The sequence below is a fragment of the Felis catus genome, chromosome X (genome assembly GCF_018350175.1).
Source record: "Felis catus isolate Fca126 chromosome X, F.catus_Fca126_mat1.0, whole genome shotgun sequence".
Lineage (NCBI taxonomy): Eukaryota > Metazoa > Chordata > Mammalia > Carnivora > Felidae > Felis > Felis catus.
This window is the reverse complement of record NC_058386.1, coordinates 83,697,026-83,715,505: the sequence shown is the minus strand read 5'-3', so window position 1 is coordinate 83,715,505 and position 18,480 is coordinate 83,697,026. Positions and strand designations below refer to the sequence as shown.

General features: G+C 41.8%; 1 protein-coding gene across 2 annotated transcripts; it reads right to left on the bottom strand.

Moving 5' to 3' along the window:
* Positions 1-361: 361 nt before the first annotated feature.
* On the bottom strand, positions 362-16,444 carry PLP1 (proteolipid protein 1). 2 transcript variants are annotated; one of them, XM_006943889.3, is made up of 7 exons: positions 16,288-16,444; positions 7,571-7,757; positions 6,511-6,772; positions 5,219-5,387; positions 4,608-4,681; positions 3,552-3,617; positions 362-2,444 (listed from the first exon to the last, which is right to left on the bottom strand). In XM_006943889.3, the coding sequence occupies exons 1-7, from the start codon at positions 16,289-16,291 to the stop codon at positions 2,373-2,375; spliced, it is 834 nt and encodes a 277-aa protein (XP_006943951.2). In that variant the 5' UTR covers positions 16,292-16,444; the 3' UTR covers positions 362-2,372. The 2 variants fall into 2 exon arrangements, with proteins under 2 accessions (XP_006943951.2, XP_011277713.1); XM_011279411.3 differs by having other exon boundaries at positions 6,616-6,772.
* Between the last annotated feature and the right edge of the window lie 2,036 nt (positions 16,445-18,480).

Below are 18,480 nucleotides of genomic sequence, written 5' to 3'. Positions count from 1 at the left end.
AGACAGGTGTGTCCAAGCATATAGGCTTTTGCTCTATATATTTGACTAGAAGTTCTCACACATTAAGACCTGAACTCTACAAAAACAAACAAACAAACAAACAAACAAAAACAAAAAACAAAAAAGCCCACCTGAGTTCTAGTCCAAGCTCAGATATGTGCCTACTGGGTTTACTTAGACTCTGTTTCAAGCTATAAAAACAGTAGTGATTTATCTATTCTATATTTCAGAAAATTGTTGTGAGAATGACTTGGGTGATCTGAAAAATAAATGAGCTTATTGAACACAGCACAATAAAGGTCTAATTATTCGAGTTTCTATTGTGGGGTTAAACAAAATAATTAATTCAAAGGACACGATGTTTGATTGAGAACATTCTTAATTTTATTTTTCTTTAATTTTATAAAATACATTTTGTAAGATAAGTTCCTAAAAGTTTATCCTTTATGTGTGTTAAATTGAAATTCTATATCAGAAATGAAGGAACACTTTCAGTTAACTCTCTTCATGTGTGTATATGTGTGTATGTATGCATGGGAGATTTTCAGGGAAGGGTTGGTTATTTGTTATGTTATTAAATCAAAACAAAACACAAGATATGGATTACTTCACTTTCCTTGATCTTGATTGGTTTCTCACAGAATCTTTTCCATCTCCTCCTTCTATGCAGCCTTGAAGCTTATCTTGTATACTGGTCTGAAGACAAATATTAAGTATATTTTTGTAAATATCTTACATCTCCTTAAACGTTGCTGAAACCACTTTGGAGGAGGGAAAACAAAGTAGCTCTTTAAAACAAAAGAGCCATCTACAGTAATATCCATAAAATCTTTCTTTCGATAAAGACCACTCAGCTTTTTCTTTTTTAACCCAAAGTTAACAAACACAGAAAGAGAAGCCTGAAACCTGGGAGATATTCAAGTTTCAAACTCTTTCCATATTTCCATTTCCATGGAGCCTGATGGCTAAGGCATTTGGTTATGTAATCTATACTAGAATAACCTGTATGTTAAACCTGACTCTTTACACACCAAGTTAACACTGCTAAATCAAATCACCCCCCACTAGCATAAAAAGAACAATCAAATAAGTTATTCAAATTGAGGTTCAAATTCACCAAATCTGTTTCAACCAAGAGCAGAATAATTTGGAGAAAATCTAGTAGATGCATGGGACTAGCCAATTTTAAATATTATTTGCAATGTTTAATGTTCAATGTTCATCTGTTAAAGAATCATAATCAAAGAATCATTTCCTAGACCTTTCTGGTACAACCCAAAAAAAGTGATAAACAAATTGGAAAATGTGAAATATGCATCATTCTGAAACAAATCAAGATCTTCTAATTATCCTCTATGACTGAATGGATAATACCCCATGAAAAGAGCACCATTGTGAAGATATGACAGAGGCCAGAGTATACAACTAATCAACAGAAAAAAGACATGCTATCTGAAAAGTTAGCTATCCTGTGTCTACCAGAGGGCTAGCTCAGTTTACACCGTTAGCCACTAACTGCTGCTCCTTTGGTCAGTCTTTTTATTTCGTATGAGCTAGGTTCTCTCTGTTCTCAGCTCCTTGGAAACCAGAGGGTTGTCATGGTAGCTGTTATCAAGGAGAAGGGAGTGAGAAGATGCTGACAACACCTTGCCTCTCTTCTCTAATAAGGTGTAAGGCCAAGTGCCCCCTTGGGCTACACAGACACTACGCTCCCTTATGCTATAAGTAAGTTGGCTGAGTTAGGGCTTAAATAGTCCATCACCATCAGGGTCAGTGCTCTCTTTCTATGGGTGAAAGATCCTTGCTTTGACCCTTTTCTCCCAGCTTCAATAGGTAGATTTGGGCAAATGCTCCTATTGTTTTGACTGCATTTTTTTCTTCTATCTTCAGTGGTAAGAGGGAGACAGAAGTAGGTTCTTTGTTTCGTACACCAAGGAGAATGTATTTGGCCCTGATAGGTGTCAAAGGGACCAGGTACATCCCTTCTCTCTACCTGAGTATCTTTCTTTCCACTTTGTTTCCATCGGTGGAAGTGCCCTGTGAGAAGAAAACACTTCCTGGTCCTCAGGAGATGCTTGAAAATTGAATTACAGCCTCCATTTCTTTGTGACTTGCAGTTGGGGAGTCACCATCTGAAGAATTTCCCATTTCTAGCAGGAACCAGCTGTGAAGCAAAATGACTAAAAGAGGTACATAAGAGGGGAGAGTCCATAGAGAGACATTAATCACCACAAGACTCTCCTTTCTTGTTACACTCATCAAGTAAGAGGGCCAGTCAGTGGCAAAGGCAAAGAGTTAACATGGGAGATGAAGCATCGTAGGCTGTGTGGTTAGAGCCTTGCTATTAGAGAAAGGGAAATTTCTACAGGAGATCAGAACTTGGTGCCTCGGCCCATGAGTTTAAGGACGGCAAAGTTGTAAGTGGCAGCAATCATGAAGGTGAGCTGTAGGAACAGAAGAGAAAATGCAAGTGAGAGTAGAAAAGAAAGCTCTACCTCCTCTAAAGCTTTTTGGGAATGAGGAAGGATAGAAATAAAAACAGTTAAATAAAGGAAAAACCCCTTATCTGTGAAAAGCAGCGTGTCTCAGGCTTTTGTCCTATATACTTGACTAGAAGTCTTCTCTGAGACATCTCCTTCTAATGGCTCAGGCCCAGAGAATCAACTCAACAAGGACTTTTTTGACCTATGTTAAGCCTGGCACTGGATTTTCCTCAATAAAGTGAACAATGCATGGGCTCTGCCATCATGCTATCCACATGTCTGAGTGATCTGGAGTCACAGGCTGCTTGCTGCAGACACACAGCCACAACATGCAGTACAATCCTCCCTGTTTAATCTATTACAGAATGAGGAACAACTCAAGTTTGTATGAAAGCCTCAGCAGTAGAAGCCAGGGGGTTTGCAAGCTCATCCTTGAATAGTCACTACTTATTTAATGACTACAGATAAATTCCTCACCCTTCAGTGCCCTAGGTTTTTAATCTGAACAATGAATGCACTCCATTGACACTGCACTGTAACACCATCAGCAGGACCTGGGGCATAGAATCACATTATAGTAATAACAGTTTTAATAATGTTAGAAGGTCCTCCCAGTATTTTTAGGAGAGTACCTAAATCCTTTGGAGAGTGCCCAAGGTGGATTCATATTTACAGCATATAGAATTCCAGGCTTTGGAAAATCATGTTTAGTAATGTATCAGTGTTCTTGTCACTCATCTGACCAGGGTGTGTTGAGAATTAACTGCAATTTATGATTGCAAAGTACTTGGAAATATTACATGCTCTGTAAATGCTAAATATCATTTCTGACTATTAATCTCTTACCTTATTTCCTCACACCACTTTGCTTGTTCCTGTCTAATTTCTGAAGTTTTTCAACTTTGGTAACCCAAAGTAGAAGTTCATAGTCTATACCTTTTTTTGTCTCTTCCCAGGAGCTTCTCTCCAGCATTTCAAGGTTAGGAATCTATCTTTTTGCCTTTCAGCATGGCTGTACCCAAGCTATCCCAGGACCATTTATTTGCTTAGATCATTCAGACAACTCACCAGGGAAACCAGTGTGGCTGCAGCTCCCACAAATGCAGCAATAAACAGGTGGAAGGTCATTTGGAACTGCAAGAAAATGCAAAAGGGAGAAAAGTTTCTTGCAACCGCAAAAATATGTTCTTCTGTAAATCATGAATGCAGCTTTCTAAATATGTTAACATCTTTGTGCTAGTTCTGCATCTATAACTAAATTGCCACTTCTTTGAGTATAGGCCTCCTGTTCTTTTTTTTTTTAATTTTTAACATTTATTTATTTTTGAGAGACAGAGACAGAGACAGAGTGTGAGCAGGGGAGGGGTAGAGAGAGAGGGAGACACAGAATCTGAAGCAGGCTTCAGGCTCTGAGCTGTCAGCACAGAGCCCGATGCGGGGCTGGAACTCACGAGCTGTGAGATCATGACCCGAGCCGAAGTCAGACACTCAACCTACTGAGCCACCCAGGTGTCCCAGGTCTCCTGTTCTTTAATATACATCACAACACCTAGTCACATAGCATCCAGAGCATGGAATACTCATAAAATATTTTAATCAACTGGTTCCCGGCAGTTATATCCAGGATTCCAAAATTTAAAGTCACAAATTTTTTAACTTTTAAAGTTACTGCCATCTTCCTCAAGATTTACTTTTATTCCCCTGCCTCATTTGTATATGATATCCATTCCCAATACAGTATTTTACCTTTCAAATGTACTTTTTGTTTTTACTTTTCATTACAGATGGAAAGATTCCAAACTGAAAGTGTTTTGTAAAACCTATGAGTGTCTCTATGCACAAATCATCTTCTTGATAAGGTTTTTAACTAAAAGAATAAAATTTTTCATTTGGGGGTTTCGTCAGTAAGCTCTTTCTTTTCCTAAAGCTACAAATTTCTCCTTTAAGGAAGTAAGTCTTGGAATGGAAAGCTTTCTATGCAGCTCTAGGGAAAATAGATGTTTTAAGAGCTACACTCAAAATCCAGCAAAGAGAAGTTGTGGTTTTTAAAATTGAAGGCCTTGTGTAGAAATTTGTATGGTACTAGCCAATTCCATTGTAAAATAATTCAAATGGCCCACTCACCTCAGCTGTTTTGCAAATGGACAGAAGGTTGGAGCCACACACCTTGCCAGGGAAAGCATTCCATGGTAGAACACCTGAATAAGACACACAAGGCAACCAGGGTGAGTTGTGGAGTTGTGGGGCTCCATGAAGATTTTCTTTCAGGGCCCTTCTTCTATCCTTAATCATTCTGGCTGAAAAGTTGGGTCCTACTAACAATCACAATCCCTTTTTTTTTGTAAAGATTTGCCAAAGAAGAAGAAGAAGGTGAAGGAGGAGGAGGAGATAGAGAAGGAGGTGGGGGGAAGGGAGGAGAAGAGGAAGAAGGTGGTACTGAACAGTTGTGTAATCTGGTCTTTGTCTTTGAAATGTGCTGCTTCTGGGTTGGGAAAAACAGTCAACCAGGCTAGAGCAGTGTGAACAGCCAAGAAAATTCCCACCACTTCCAAAAGAAGTTCCCTTTCAAGGGAAGAAGTCTCTACAATTTCAGTGGAGAAGGATTAAAAAACTAAGAGCCAGGCATCCATAATATTTTCCCCTATAATTACCATCCTCATTATTCTAAGTAAAGGACAAAATATATAGTGCTTTCACAGGGAGTAGGAAGACAAAGCACCCATATCCTAACTTACCATACATTCTGGCATCAGCACAGAGACTGCCTATACTGGCAGAGGTCTTGCTGGGGAAGGCAATAGATTGGCAGGTGGTCCAGGTGTTGAAGTAAATGTACACAGGCACAGCAGAGCAGGCAAACACCAGGAGCCACACAACGGTCAGGGCATAGGTGATGCCCACAAACTAAAACAATTGAAATGGGGTGGTTAGAAATCAGTATCAGCCTGGAGATGTTGAAACACAAACTAGGAGATCCTGGAATGGCATGTGCCAGATATGAAAGCAGATTCCAGAGATCTCCACCAAATGAAATTAGTAAGCAGGGCACCTCTGCCAACTGTCATTGGCAGTATCTACTAGAGAACTGGCCCCAAGTGTGTTGGAGGGTGGGGGAAATGGGTGGGGTTTGGAGTGAGGAGGATCCCTGGGTTAGAGAGGCTTCAGGAGATTTTTTGGCAGATAAGGTGTAAAGAAATCAAAACAGATCCTGAAAGAAAGTCGTGCCATTTCTCAAACCTTAGGCTGAGCTTAGAAAATGTTCCTCGTCATAGGACTTTTGATCCCTAGTCATTGAGCAAAGCCAATAGGAGATTTAAATATCAGATACAAAAACCTTTCTAAGCCAACTGCTGGCCACAGAAGACATCACTATAATCCATAGATAGTCAACCCCAAAGGATCTTAACTCTAGAGATGGAAAACCAATGTGTATCTCAGTAGAAGCATGGATAGTCCTCAGACAAAGATGAAGCATTAAAAATGCAGATCTATGCTAGTTCCCTCTGGGACCTCCAACAGAGTAAAATCCCAGAATATTGTGAATTCCTCCTTGGAGTCAATTATTTTTTTTCCATGATCCACCCTCTCTCTCAGATCAAGCACCTGTATCTCAATCCCATGAGTAGCATCTTAGACTGTTAGGCAGTCATATCTAATCTTGTTGTGGTCCCCGCTAAGAGGAGAGTAAAGGAATACCAACAGATGTCTTAGAAATTGTCTGATTGTATGAAGTGTCCACAAAACTCATGCTTTTTCTTTCTTTCTTTCTTTTTTCTTTTTTCTTTTTTCTTTTCTTTTTTTTTTTTTTTTTTTGGATGAAATTTTCTAGGGAACTTTTGAAAGTTGAGGCTAAGCCAGCTGGGCACCACGTTCTTCCTGACCTTCTCGTTCGGCTGTAGCCATCACTTCCTCACTCAAAAGCCAAGCCCCTAGAGAGGGCTCAGCCTTGGGTGGGGATGAGGCCACAGACTCACGCCCAATTGTCCCCCACCCCTTGTTATTGCCACAAAATCCTGAGGATGATCACCTTGTCGGGATGTCCTAGCCATTTTCCCAAACAATGACACACCCGCTCCAAAGAATGAGCTTGATGTTGGCCTCTGGAACCCCTCCCCTTCTGGCCCCCTGTTACCGTTGCGCTCAGGCCCTTGCCGCAGATGGTGGTCTTGTAGTCGCCAAAGATCTGCCTGACTGCACCGGTGGTGTAGAAGCCCTCAGCCAGCAGGAGGGCCCCATAAAGGAAGAAGAAAGAGGCAGTTCCATAGATGACATACTGGAAGGCATGGATCCTGCATTAACATATAGACAAAACATATCAGGAAATCTTATTGAGGACCCAGTTAGGGCCCTTCTTGCAAAAGTGAGGTGGACACTTAAGTGGGCACCTAAACAAGGCTAGGGATTCTTTAGGAAAATCACTAGGTTCCTCCTCAACCTCTCCACCTTATCTTTATTGAAGTAAAGAAAGACAAAGAGTGTGGCCAATAGCACATGCTCCTCCACCCACCCCTTGCTTACCCTGTGACCTGAAGAACTAGGACTGTATTCTCCTTGGCCTGACCCTTCAGAGATATTCCTTCAGTAGGAGAAAGAAGAGACGAACTAGACCAGGAGGAGGATGGATGAAGGAACAGGGACCTAATATGCTCTAGGAACAGGAAAGTCTTAGTACGGGGGCCTGAGCAGAATCAAATGGTATATCAAACCAAGAGCAGCAGCTCCAATCTGTCCAGTCATTGGACCTTCCCTGAGTTCTCCATACCTATCACTGTAGAAGCTCCAACTGAGTCAATGTTAAGCCTATGGGTAGAAGTTAGAACATGTGGGACAAAGCAAGTGTGGTGGGGGTGAAGGGGCAATGAGAAGTGGACTGGCCAGCAGACAACCCTCCCATTTCTGAATTTGGCACTTCCCCCCATTTAGGACCTTAGATGAGGCATAGGTGAAATCTGCAAACAGAAGGAAGTCTCAGAAATCCTGTCTGGCTCCACACTAATCCCCTACTAATCATTAAGGTACTGATGAGTCCTGTATGTCTCCAGGGAGAGACAGAAAGAGAGAAGGGTTCATGTAGGACAGGTACTTACACATTGATGAGATACTCATAGTCCTGGTAGTTTTTGGAGAAATAGGTCTCAATTAGCTTTTCTGTGCCAGTGAGTGCTTCATGTCCACAGCCACAGAACAGTGCCACCCCAAAGAAACACAATCCAGTGGCCACCAAGGAAGCAAAGGGGGCCCCTACAAGACATCTTGCACAGCACTCCAACAAGCCTGAGGAAGAAGAAGGGGAAAAGTCATGTATGTTCCCTGTGTATCTTGTGCCACTCATACTTCTTTGTCAGACAAGTCAAGGCCCATGCTCACATGCACAGATGGAGTAGTTACCCCAGATTCCAAAAGCAGAAGAGTCTGAGCTTTAGGCTTCTGGAATGTGAGATTGACCCCAAAACCATTACTTAGCTGTATTCTCTTTTTTTGGACTTTTTTTTTAATTTTTAAATTTTATTTAAATCCAAGATAGCTAACATATAGTGTAATAATGATTTCAGAAGTAGAATTTTGTGATTCAGCACTTACATAAAAAACCCAGTGCCTATCACAAGTGCCCTCCTTAATGCCCATCACCCATTTGGCCCATCCCCCACCCAACACCCCTCTAGCAACTCTCAGTTTACTTGTGAAAATAAATCCTTACTTTTAATTCCTAGAATGTACGTGTTTGTTTGTTTGTTTGTTTGATAATTAGTCATTGAAGGGGTGCCTGGGTGGCTCAGTCTGTTAAGCATCTGACTTCAGCCCAGGTCATGATCCCGCAGTTCACGAGTTCAAGCCCCATGTTAGGCTCTGTGCCGACAGCTTGGATCCCAAAGCCTGCTTCAAATTCTGTGTCTCCCTCTCTCTCTTCCCTTCCCCCACTTGCACTCTGTCTCTCAAAAATAAATAAACATTTAAAAAATGTTTTAATAATAATTAGTCATTGAAGTAGCATGCTAGGGAGATTAGGCAATCATCCTCTCTTTTCTTATCATTCTGATTTGTTTGTTTTAGTCATTTATCAACTCTTATGGAGTACTTACTATTTGCCCAGTATTGTGCTGTTATGTGGGATGTGAAAACATAAGACATAGACTGTGCCATACGAGAGTCTTTTGTTTACTAAGGAATAATGAGCTAGGTAGATTTAATATTTTCAACTAACAATTTCAGACAGCCAAGGAAATGGTTACAGAAGGTAACTAAGAGTTCCAGGAAGGGATGGGTGCAAGCCAGAGATATTGGTATTGTCAGACAAGATTTGAGCCTTGGAGAGCATTCCAGGTGGGAGAAACTTTGGAAGTTGCATGCTCCTTGATATTCCTGAATACTGTGTGTATTTGCTGCATGGAATGCTTGCTTCTTCATCATCTATAATGTTATGTGGAAAGCAGTCCAATGGGAAGGAGGAAATTGGCAGGGAGCAGGGGATAGTAATGGGAGGGTGACTATTGTTCACAGTAATAAAAATGCAAGCTTAATGATTTTTTAACACCTTGCATGACTGATTTGTCCCCCTATATTGCAGCTTGGCCAATGTCTGCACCCTCAGGCCTACACTGGAGTTCTGTCAAAACAGCTACAAAAAAACTCTATACAAAGTCAGAAAAGCATGAAACATCTTTCTGGCATGACAAAAACACACCAAATCCTGGGAACACAGGTGTCTGAAAGTGCTAAGAGTCCCTGAGATCCCAAGACCTGTTACCCCAGGCCCCATGCCAATGTTGCTGAGAAAGAGGAAAGGCACACAAGAAGTCATAGGCTCTGAGAACAGCTGTGCCCCAAGTACTAGCCCCATGTTCTAAGTGCCACATGGAGCAAAACTTAACAAATGTCAAGTAAATGGCTGACTAAATGAGGAAAGGATGGCTCCTTCTGGCCACTTGGCCATATCCCAAATCTATACCTATATCAATATCGATATCGATATCAATATATATATAGATATAGATACACATACATATGCTATCTGGTTTTATACGTCTATTCACATATCATACAATATATATGATATATGAATTATTTTGTATATATATATCATATATATATGGATTATATACAAATATACAGCTGATGTGCTGAGAAGCTGCTTTTGAAAAAGTACTTTGGAACTCCTTATAAAAAGAAAGCAAATTGTGCTAATTTCTACTTTTGAATTTTTATTCAAAGCTCACTTGTCCATACCATTGTGGCAAGGACTAGGGGAGTCCTTTGCCCAACCCTCTTAATACTAGTAGTTTCTTTTTAGCCCTATGTGCTTAAACATCTGTTGGTTTGCATGGCTGATGCAATGTGAACAGATTTTGAAGGACCAAATTATCTCTGATGGGAAAGTTGAGGTAAAGACATTTATCTCTGTTCTCAGAGCCACAGAATGAGTGAGTCCTATTACCCATCATCCCATAAAATGATAACCCTTCCTTGGTCCTCAAAGAGCCTCTTCCTCAAAGATTCTGGTATGTGACACCAGAGATGAGGCTCAGGAGCTTCAGAAGCAAGCAGAGTAAGTAGCTAACATTTGAGGCAGAACTGAATTTTCATCCTTTTCCAAAAACTGAAGAATGACTTTCAGAAAATTTGGCCTCTATGAAAAGCAATCAATTTGTAGCTGTGCTGCTATAAATGGAGGCAGAGTTTACTTAGTATGAACTTTTCAATAATGTTTGGGAAGAGTGTTTCATCAGAGCTGGCCCATGGTGTGTGTGTGTGTGTGTGTGTGTGTGTGTGTGTGCATGTGCACACATGCAAGCATGCATGCAAATGTGCACATGCACACATGTATATACCAGAAAGAAAGACACAGCAGATGAAATTGATCATTGTTAGAAAAATTGATCTTCCTCTTTCTCAACAGGTTAAGATACTAGATGCATCCTGTAAGTCAATAAAAGGAGCTTGGAAATAAACAGTGTTTTCCTACTTTGTCTATCCAACTCTTTCCCACCCCCAAACTCTTAGACTCTTCTAGTAAAGAAGGTCTCTGAAGCCTGAGGATGGGGGGAGGGGAAGGTCAGTGACCCCACTGTTCCCTCTATCCCCAGCACAGGGTCAGGGCTTGGACAGAGCCCTCCATAGCTCCCTTGGACAAAGAAGCCTTGTTTTTCCCTGAGATCTCAGGAACCTCATTGGTATTCTGCAGGGGCCTGCAGGCCTGGGGGTGGGGAAGGGGGTCAGACCCAGGGAAGAATGGCAGAACTGTTTATTTAGCCCAGAGTAAGGACAGCCATCCACCCTAGCAAGTGACTGTCCTGTGCCACCCACTCACCCAGCTTTTTCACCCTGGAAAAAGCTAAACAGTCCAGGTGTGATTAGGGATGAAAGAATTTGAACTCTTGCTAGCCAAACAGGGAATCCACTCTAAGTTTTAGTTAATATCCCCACCAGGGTTGTAAAGATAAGGAAAAATCCTCTTTAGTGAATCAAATCCCTTGATAATCATCCAAAAATAACCAGAGTGTCTTATGGAATACCTTCACTGAATGATAAAGGACTAAGCTTTGGAAGCAACTCTGGATCATCAACTGATACACTTTTTTTTTTTTACATACATTTTTCCTCTGTTCTCTTAGACCTCAAATAACTTAGCACCCTTTTTCTGTTCCTCTGACATTCAAAGCAAGGGTCAAGAGGGACATAGGTTTTAATGAATCTTTAATGTGGAGTTGGAAATAAATGGCCCCAGATAAATCTATCACTCTGGAGCTCTACATAGTTAAACTATATCAGCATACACATTACATGTCAATTTCTTTGTAATCAAAATGAAATGTTGATTCTGATGCCATTTAAGTTCAGCAGAAAGGAAGAATCTCATTCAATCCGTCCAAGCAAAAAATCAACTTTTGGATTCCGAAGGGGAAAAACTCAGAACATGCAAAAAAAAAAAAAATGTGTCTTCATCATGGTAGTTGACAATCATAACGTTCTGAGAAAGTTCCACTGGGTTCACTTTGATTTTTTACAGCCCAAGAAATATCCTTGGGAATGTGTGAAGCCACAAGCTCTACATTTCAGTACCTTTCATGGTTGAAAGGGTATTGGTTTAATTTAGGAAGGCTATAACGGATTCTGGAGAAGTTCTTTGGCTCTCTCAAGAGACATGCTCATGTTTCCAGGCTAAAGACAGACTTTCACATGGTATAATTGACATAAAAGAACTGTATAGTAATAACATTACCCAGTGCAACTCAATTGGATTAAACTGCCTGACTTTGGTGATAAGTTATAGAGAAAAATAAATACCTTTCCAGTGTTTTCCTTTCATTTCTTTTGATGTGGATTCAGTACAATTATTAAGCATATATGCAGTAAGCTAGGCACTGTGAGAAACAAATGGGAATTATAAAGCCTTGTCCCTTTCTTCAATGACATTTCAATCTTGGGGAGAACAAACTTGTGTCTGTGAATCAAAGACCAAAGCTACCTATAACCTAGTGTTAAAATGTATACGACCAAGTGCTCTGGGAAAAATGTAAGCAAAAGGTAAATACTCATTGTTGGCTAGATTTATCTGCAAACTTCCAAAATGAGTCCAATCAATCTGTGATTGAACTTCAAGCCCTTCTCACCAATGCTTTTCAGAGGAATCTAACAAAGATCATCAGGACCATTGTTACTCTTATCCAGATCCATGTCCATCCAAAGGATTGTGTTGATCCTGATGCTGTCTCTTTAAGCAGGAGCCAAGAGCTCCCAAGCCCTCTCTCCTTTCCTATGCCCTGGGAATGCCTCAAGGACCAGCTCCACGATGGAAATTCAGTGTGAATCTGGGAACTCATCAAAGGGAAGAGAGTAGGGGCTTTCATCGAAAGAGATGGTAGAAAGAGACCAATTGTGCCTTGCACAATTCTCAGCCTGTCCCTTGAATCCAGCTGACAAAGGGAAAGATAGAAGAACCCTATACAATAGAGCTAAACAACAGGCAGGCTCATTGAGCAAAAAACTGGCCCCATCTCCCTAAGTCTCTAATCTGCACTACACTCTTACCCTCCTCCCAGAACCCACCCCTAACCTCACTCCATGAACAGAGGCCTCCTTGACTGGGGCCTATAATGGTTGACAGGGCCAAGATGCTAGAGCAGCCGTGACTGGTACTGGGGATGGATGAGGATCAGTGGGTGGGTTCTAGGAGTAAAACAACAATCATCAGGAGGTGCCAGAGACAAAGACTTTTGCTTCTGGCCTTATCCTGGTCAGACAAAGCCCTGCCTATAATCTCGTCTTCCCTACATGAACTCAGCACCTATACCACATTCAAGTGCTGAAAGGGTCCTTGCAGCCACTGGAGCATGGGAATTCAATCCTGCTGGATAGTTGAGTTATATGGATAAAGTTAAATAAAAAAGAATTTCAGCCTCTTCTTTGGACAGAAATTATATTATTATTACCATAACAACAGCATTTGAGCCAACTTGTTTCCTATACTCCCTACTCCTCCCCAAACACACACACACACGCACACACACACACACACACACACACATGTGACAATTTATGCCCAAACATATGGAGGTTGGAATAGAACCTTGATTGTTAAACTCTGTCCCTGATACATTTTCTTCATTTTGCCCACTTATGCAGAAATGAAAAAGTACCCAGCAATAAGCTAAGGAAATAACATTTTCTATACCTTATTCCTTATGTCAGTCTCTCACCATTTTTTTCCTCTCTCCTTGGTTACAGTGTAAAGCTGATCTGGGGAATGTTGTTCTCCTACTTGGGATATCACTGACTCTTTTCCAGATCCCTGCCTAGCAGAGAGCTCAGAGGCAAGTGCAGATCTGAAATATCACCCTTAGGACCATTTTCAAATAGCCAAGGAGGAATTAATCAATCGGTACTTGTTGAACTTTTGAGGTAAGTTTGACACTGGATAGGCCTTAACAGTGGGAAAGAAAGGGAAACCTGGTCTGTTTGCATTCCAGACTGATGTGACTATTCTTGACCATATCGCTGCCCTGACTTCATCTTCTCTGGATCTGAAGTTCTGTAGGCAAGGATGGCATGTCTACAGTTGCTTTCTTTCAAGACCAAGAACTATACCCTGAGGATGGTTTTCAGGGTTTCAAGATAATACACAAAAAGGCAACAGGGAAAAAGATGCCACTGGCTGGGTGCCAGTGCCTTGATGGGTTTAGACACTATATGTCTCCCACCCATCTCCCAGGGGGTTCTTAGGCCTTATTACTACTCACATAGCTTTGAAAGATTAGTTCTAGTTGTCAGGCTGTTGAGTAAACTTCTGGCTTTCATAGTGCAGAACCAGGGCAAAGGCTCCTCCAAGCAGAGCAGGCCTTTCAGTCTGCCTAACTCTCCAAGATCTCCTTTGGCTCTGCAAAGCTAAGGTGAGAAATGGGGTGGGGAAGGCTGTCCATGATCATTTTAGTCAGTGTCTCTAGGAAGATTGTGCGGTTTTGGATCTGGTTTCTTTTTAGCTCTTGGCAGTCTTGTGGCATTCTTGCCATCCTGGTAGGATTCAGTTTGTATTCAGGAATTCTGTAAAACTGGACCCCTCCTCTGCTTCCACACTTCTTGTCTGAGCTACCCTCACTTAGTCTGCACCAGCCAAAACTATACTTACTGCTCGGCAAAGAGCCACCTTTGGAGGGAAGCATCACAGTCTGGTTACCAAGGTAACAGCCACTGTTCTCAGACAACAGGCTTGCAGGAGCCAATGTTTTTCTGTTCAGAAATGGCATTGTGTTACTGAGCAGGGAACAATCAGCTACTGCTCTTTAGCTCTTTTCTGTTTCCATTGTTATCCCAAAGACTCATTTGGAACATTCCCCTCCCAAGTCGGGAAAAGGTTTAATGAACTGTCATTTCCCCCATAAGCCTTTTGTATAGAGAATACTGAATTCAGTCTTCTTCTTTGTTTCCCATCCTATAGGATTCTATCTGGTCAACGTAGTGAGCTCCCTGTTTCTGGAGGTGATTAAACAGAGATGGTCTATTATTTATAAAGTACTTGAGATACTTTGTTATTGAATAATTGGAAGCTCAATGGCTACTCTGTTATGTGCACCTGGCCCAAGAATTGCCCACCCCCAGGATCTGGGATCCAATACACAACCTCAACTTTGCCCTTATCTGTGGCAATTTCCCCTGGAGGAAATCATCCAACCTCCATGATATAGGATACTGTCCCTGTGGTCACCTCATTTGTTCCTGCCTTTTCCTCAGGGCTTTCATCCTCTGAGGAAGTAATATTTAGCATCATTCTTTACTCCCTTTCCATTTTTTAATTCACAACCTACCCAATCAGCTGCCCTGACATTATGTAGCGTTCCTGATATTACCAAGGGTAGGAACTGAGTTTCTCCAACATTCACCTCTCATCTGGCTACACTCAGTTGGTCAAATGATTCTTACCCAAGTGCACAAAGTGTACACAAAAAAAGTCCAAACCACTTTGGAAAGAGTTAAGAGTCAGCTTATACATGCATTATTTTATAATAAATGGTATTATCATTATTTACAATTGTTATAGAGCTTTCCCATTTTCAAAGGATATCCACAACATTAGTACTTGATTTTCACAACCCTACAAGTAGACAAAGCAGTTATTGTTATCCCCATTTTCCAGAATATGAAGTGATAATTCACAGTAGCCAACCCAAGGTCATGAAGTTCATAAGTGGCAGATATGGGATTCAAACCTGGTTGATTCTAGCCCTGCCCTCTTAATTATCCATGTTGAATACATGCTTCAAAAAGCTCTCTCAGGATGAAACAACCTAAAGGCTGACACCAGCTTAATATAATTGAAAACCGTTTTCTATGGATGTTCCTATAGTCTTCTCGGTACTATATTTGATGGTGAATACATACAATAATTGATTCTCGTTTCATTTAGGATGTATTCAAGCTGCTACTCTTCTTTTGCCAAATGTGAGTGAGCAATGTCTACACATCTCTGTGACATCCTGTGTGGACAAAGACCTTCATGCTCTGTACACCCTGCTCTAAGTAGACACTATGAAAGACGAGATAGCTTCTCTCTTTGTTCATGGAACTTGGAGAAGCCCTTAGTACTCAACCAAGTCAGCAAGATCCGTAAGGTCCCAGCAGCCTTCTTGTCATAGGAGCATAGGAGGGATTTAGAGTCTGAATCATGCCCTCAGAAAGGCTAAGTCTATGATATTAGTTAGATATGATCACCCATATATGTACACATGCACACACACACACACACACACACACACACACACATACCCTACCCATATCCATTGAGGCCTTTATTTTCATTTCCTGAACCTGAGATTGGCCTTCTCAGCCATAGCCAAGCCTGAGTTCCATCTTGCTCAACTCCCCAATTTCCTTCTGATGTCAAACGGGGTCCAAATTTCATATCAAGCAAGCAGTCATTTTATACATCTGAAGGCTAGCCAACACTCAGTTGTCACCAGAAGAACCAGGGATGTCAGCTGACCCAGTCATTACCAGGGCCTAGGAACTGGGGAAAAGAGAAGGTAGAAGGAAGTGAGGGGGTAAGAGGACACATGACCATATCCAACCCTCTGGGCACTCTCTCCAAGGACCTGTGGTACTCTCCACGTGCTGCTGGAGTTCTTGGGCAATAAAGCATCATTCTCAGTACAGCAGAAAAGGAGTTAACCAAATTGAGTGCTAAGGAATTAAAGACAACAAGTGCCAAAACACAGCTTATTGAAACCATTGGAAACCCCGAACCTTAAAGTTGGAAATTGTCTTGCAAATTTCTGTGCCTGCTTGAATCTTCCATGCTAAAGTTTTTGAAACTCACCCATGTCTTTGGAACTCTGACTCCAAATTGTAGCCGGCTGGCTAGTCTGCTTTGCGGCTGACTTTGTTCAGCTGGAAGGATCCTGGTCTCTCCAGTCTCCTTCTTCGGTCCTTTACTTTTTTCTGAGTATCTTTGTCCTCTTCTCCTGCAATGAAAAGGGCTTTCTGATTGACAGCCAACCCCCTTAAAGAGACAGGCCCCGCTTTCCTCCTCCTCTCCTCCTCCCCTTCTCCTCCCCTTGTCCCCACCTCCTTAGGGATACTCCCTTCTCTAAGAACTCCATCTTCTCTTTCTGCCTTTCACTACCAATTGTTTCATTTTCTGTTTTTCAGTTTTTCTCTAAGCCTTGTCTGTGAGGAATTTCACTTTGATGCAGAGCATCTGGAATGTGGTTTGGGGGTAGAAACAAAAAGAGGTCCTAGGAACCTCCAAGTGATGCTTGGGTCTATTTGGTGTGGGATGTTGCAGTCCAAGTGTCAGAAGCCATAGAAGCTGTAACCATGGCCAGGGTATAACCTAGATGTTATTCCCAGAGTACTTCCAACTCTGCCCCAACTCCACCCCTCACTCTTAGCTGCTCTTGGCCCTGTCTACCTTTCCCCTCCCCCCCCCAACTCCTTAGCAAATAAGCATCCGTCCTCTACCCAGCTCTAAGAAACATAATAGAGAAGAAAATTTTGTCTTTTAAAATAATTTCTTCCAAATCCTTCTTGGTTTCAACTAAATGAGGACAAAACACAAGCTGTTGATTCCACGAACAGATTTTGACCAAGTTGGGGGAAGCTACAATTGTAATTATTTTATAGAAAGGATAACAGAGAGCCAGAGAGGTGACAAGACCTATGCAAATTCACAGAATAAGGTAAAGAGAAGGTCAGAGTTAGGGGTATGGGTGATTTCCAAGGAGGGTAATTGACTTTGAGACAAATCACTAACATGATCTGGGAATCAGGTAGTCAATATCCAATCCTGAGACTGTAGTGTCATCAAAGAGCTAAGGCCAGGCTGGTGAGAGGCAAAGGGTGAGTTGGGGTGAAGCAGTGGCTGCCAATGAAGGTAGAGAGAAGGGGAAAGGAAATATAGTCCTTGCCTCAGAGAAAAAACACTAAGAAAAAAATGGCCAAGCAACAAAAACAGGGGAACGATATATGAAACCTACCTTACCAATAATACTTATTTCTAAAGACTGTGAAGGTATTTGAGGGCCCATTGTTAGGTGGGATTAGTCTGGGAAGGTTTTCTAGAAAAGGTGGATCTTAACTTAGTCTACTTGTTAGTGCTCTCTTTCCCTTCAGGGGCCTCAGAGAGAGTCACCACTCTGTTGACCTTGAGGCCCACATTCTCCCATGGATGACCTATGAAGAAACTGGTTGGCATGTAACTGAAGGAATGCTTATTAGAAGACTCCAGGAAAGAAGGTATGACCCACACACAAAAAAACCAAATTTTTCCTAGAGCTTTGCCTTGGGGATAGAGAGGTACTGAACAGAGCTTAGAATCTTCCTGTGGGGAGGAGAATGGCAAGGTTGTATCTTACAGGTTTTTCTTTGTGCTGTGACCTTGGACACATTCTGGCTTGAGCTCTGATGTTAGGTGAATCTTCTGCAGATGTCCCTGTGGATTCACCCAGGTCCTCAATCCTACAGTATTTGAGACTTGTCCAGAGTCCTATAGCTCTAGATCCTTTGCTCTTATACCAGCCCCAAAGAGACAGGATCTCTGGAAATGCTGCCCTTTTTGCAGAGCTGTATAGGAGTCCTTCGTAGAGCAGACCATGAGACTGATGGCAGAAGTTTCCAGGACCTTGCTGACCCTGCTCTCCAGCCATAGATTCTACCTCCTGAGGAAGCTGGGTTGTAGGATTGTGCCAACAATTAACTTCTGGATGATTGTTGTCAGAATCTCCCTGGAGGAGAGGGAAAACCAAAAGCAAGAAGTCACCAAATGTGTGCCCTTAGCAGCTCAGATGGCTGAAGAAACTGAATCCAAACTCTGGGGGTTCTGATTTAGCAGGTGAGAAAGATGGTTTTTCACAGCTCGGATAGATGAGACAGCTCTGCATGCAGGGGAAATCGCTCAGGCTGGGTCTCCTCACAAATCTACCCCTAGATTCTCAGCAGCAGCTCTGGGGACTGTTAGGCTATTTGGAAGAAAAGATGTGTTCCCAATAAACTCACAGGTTCCAATTTTTCA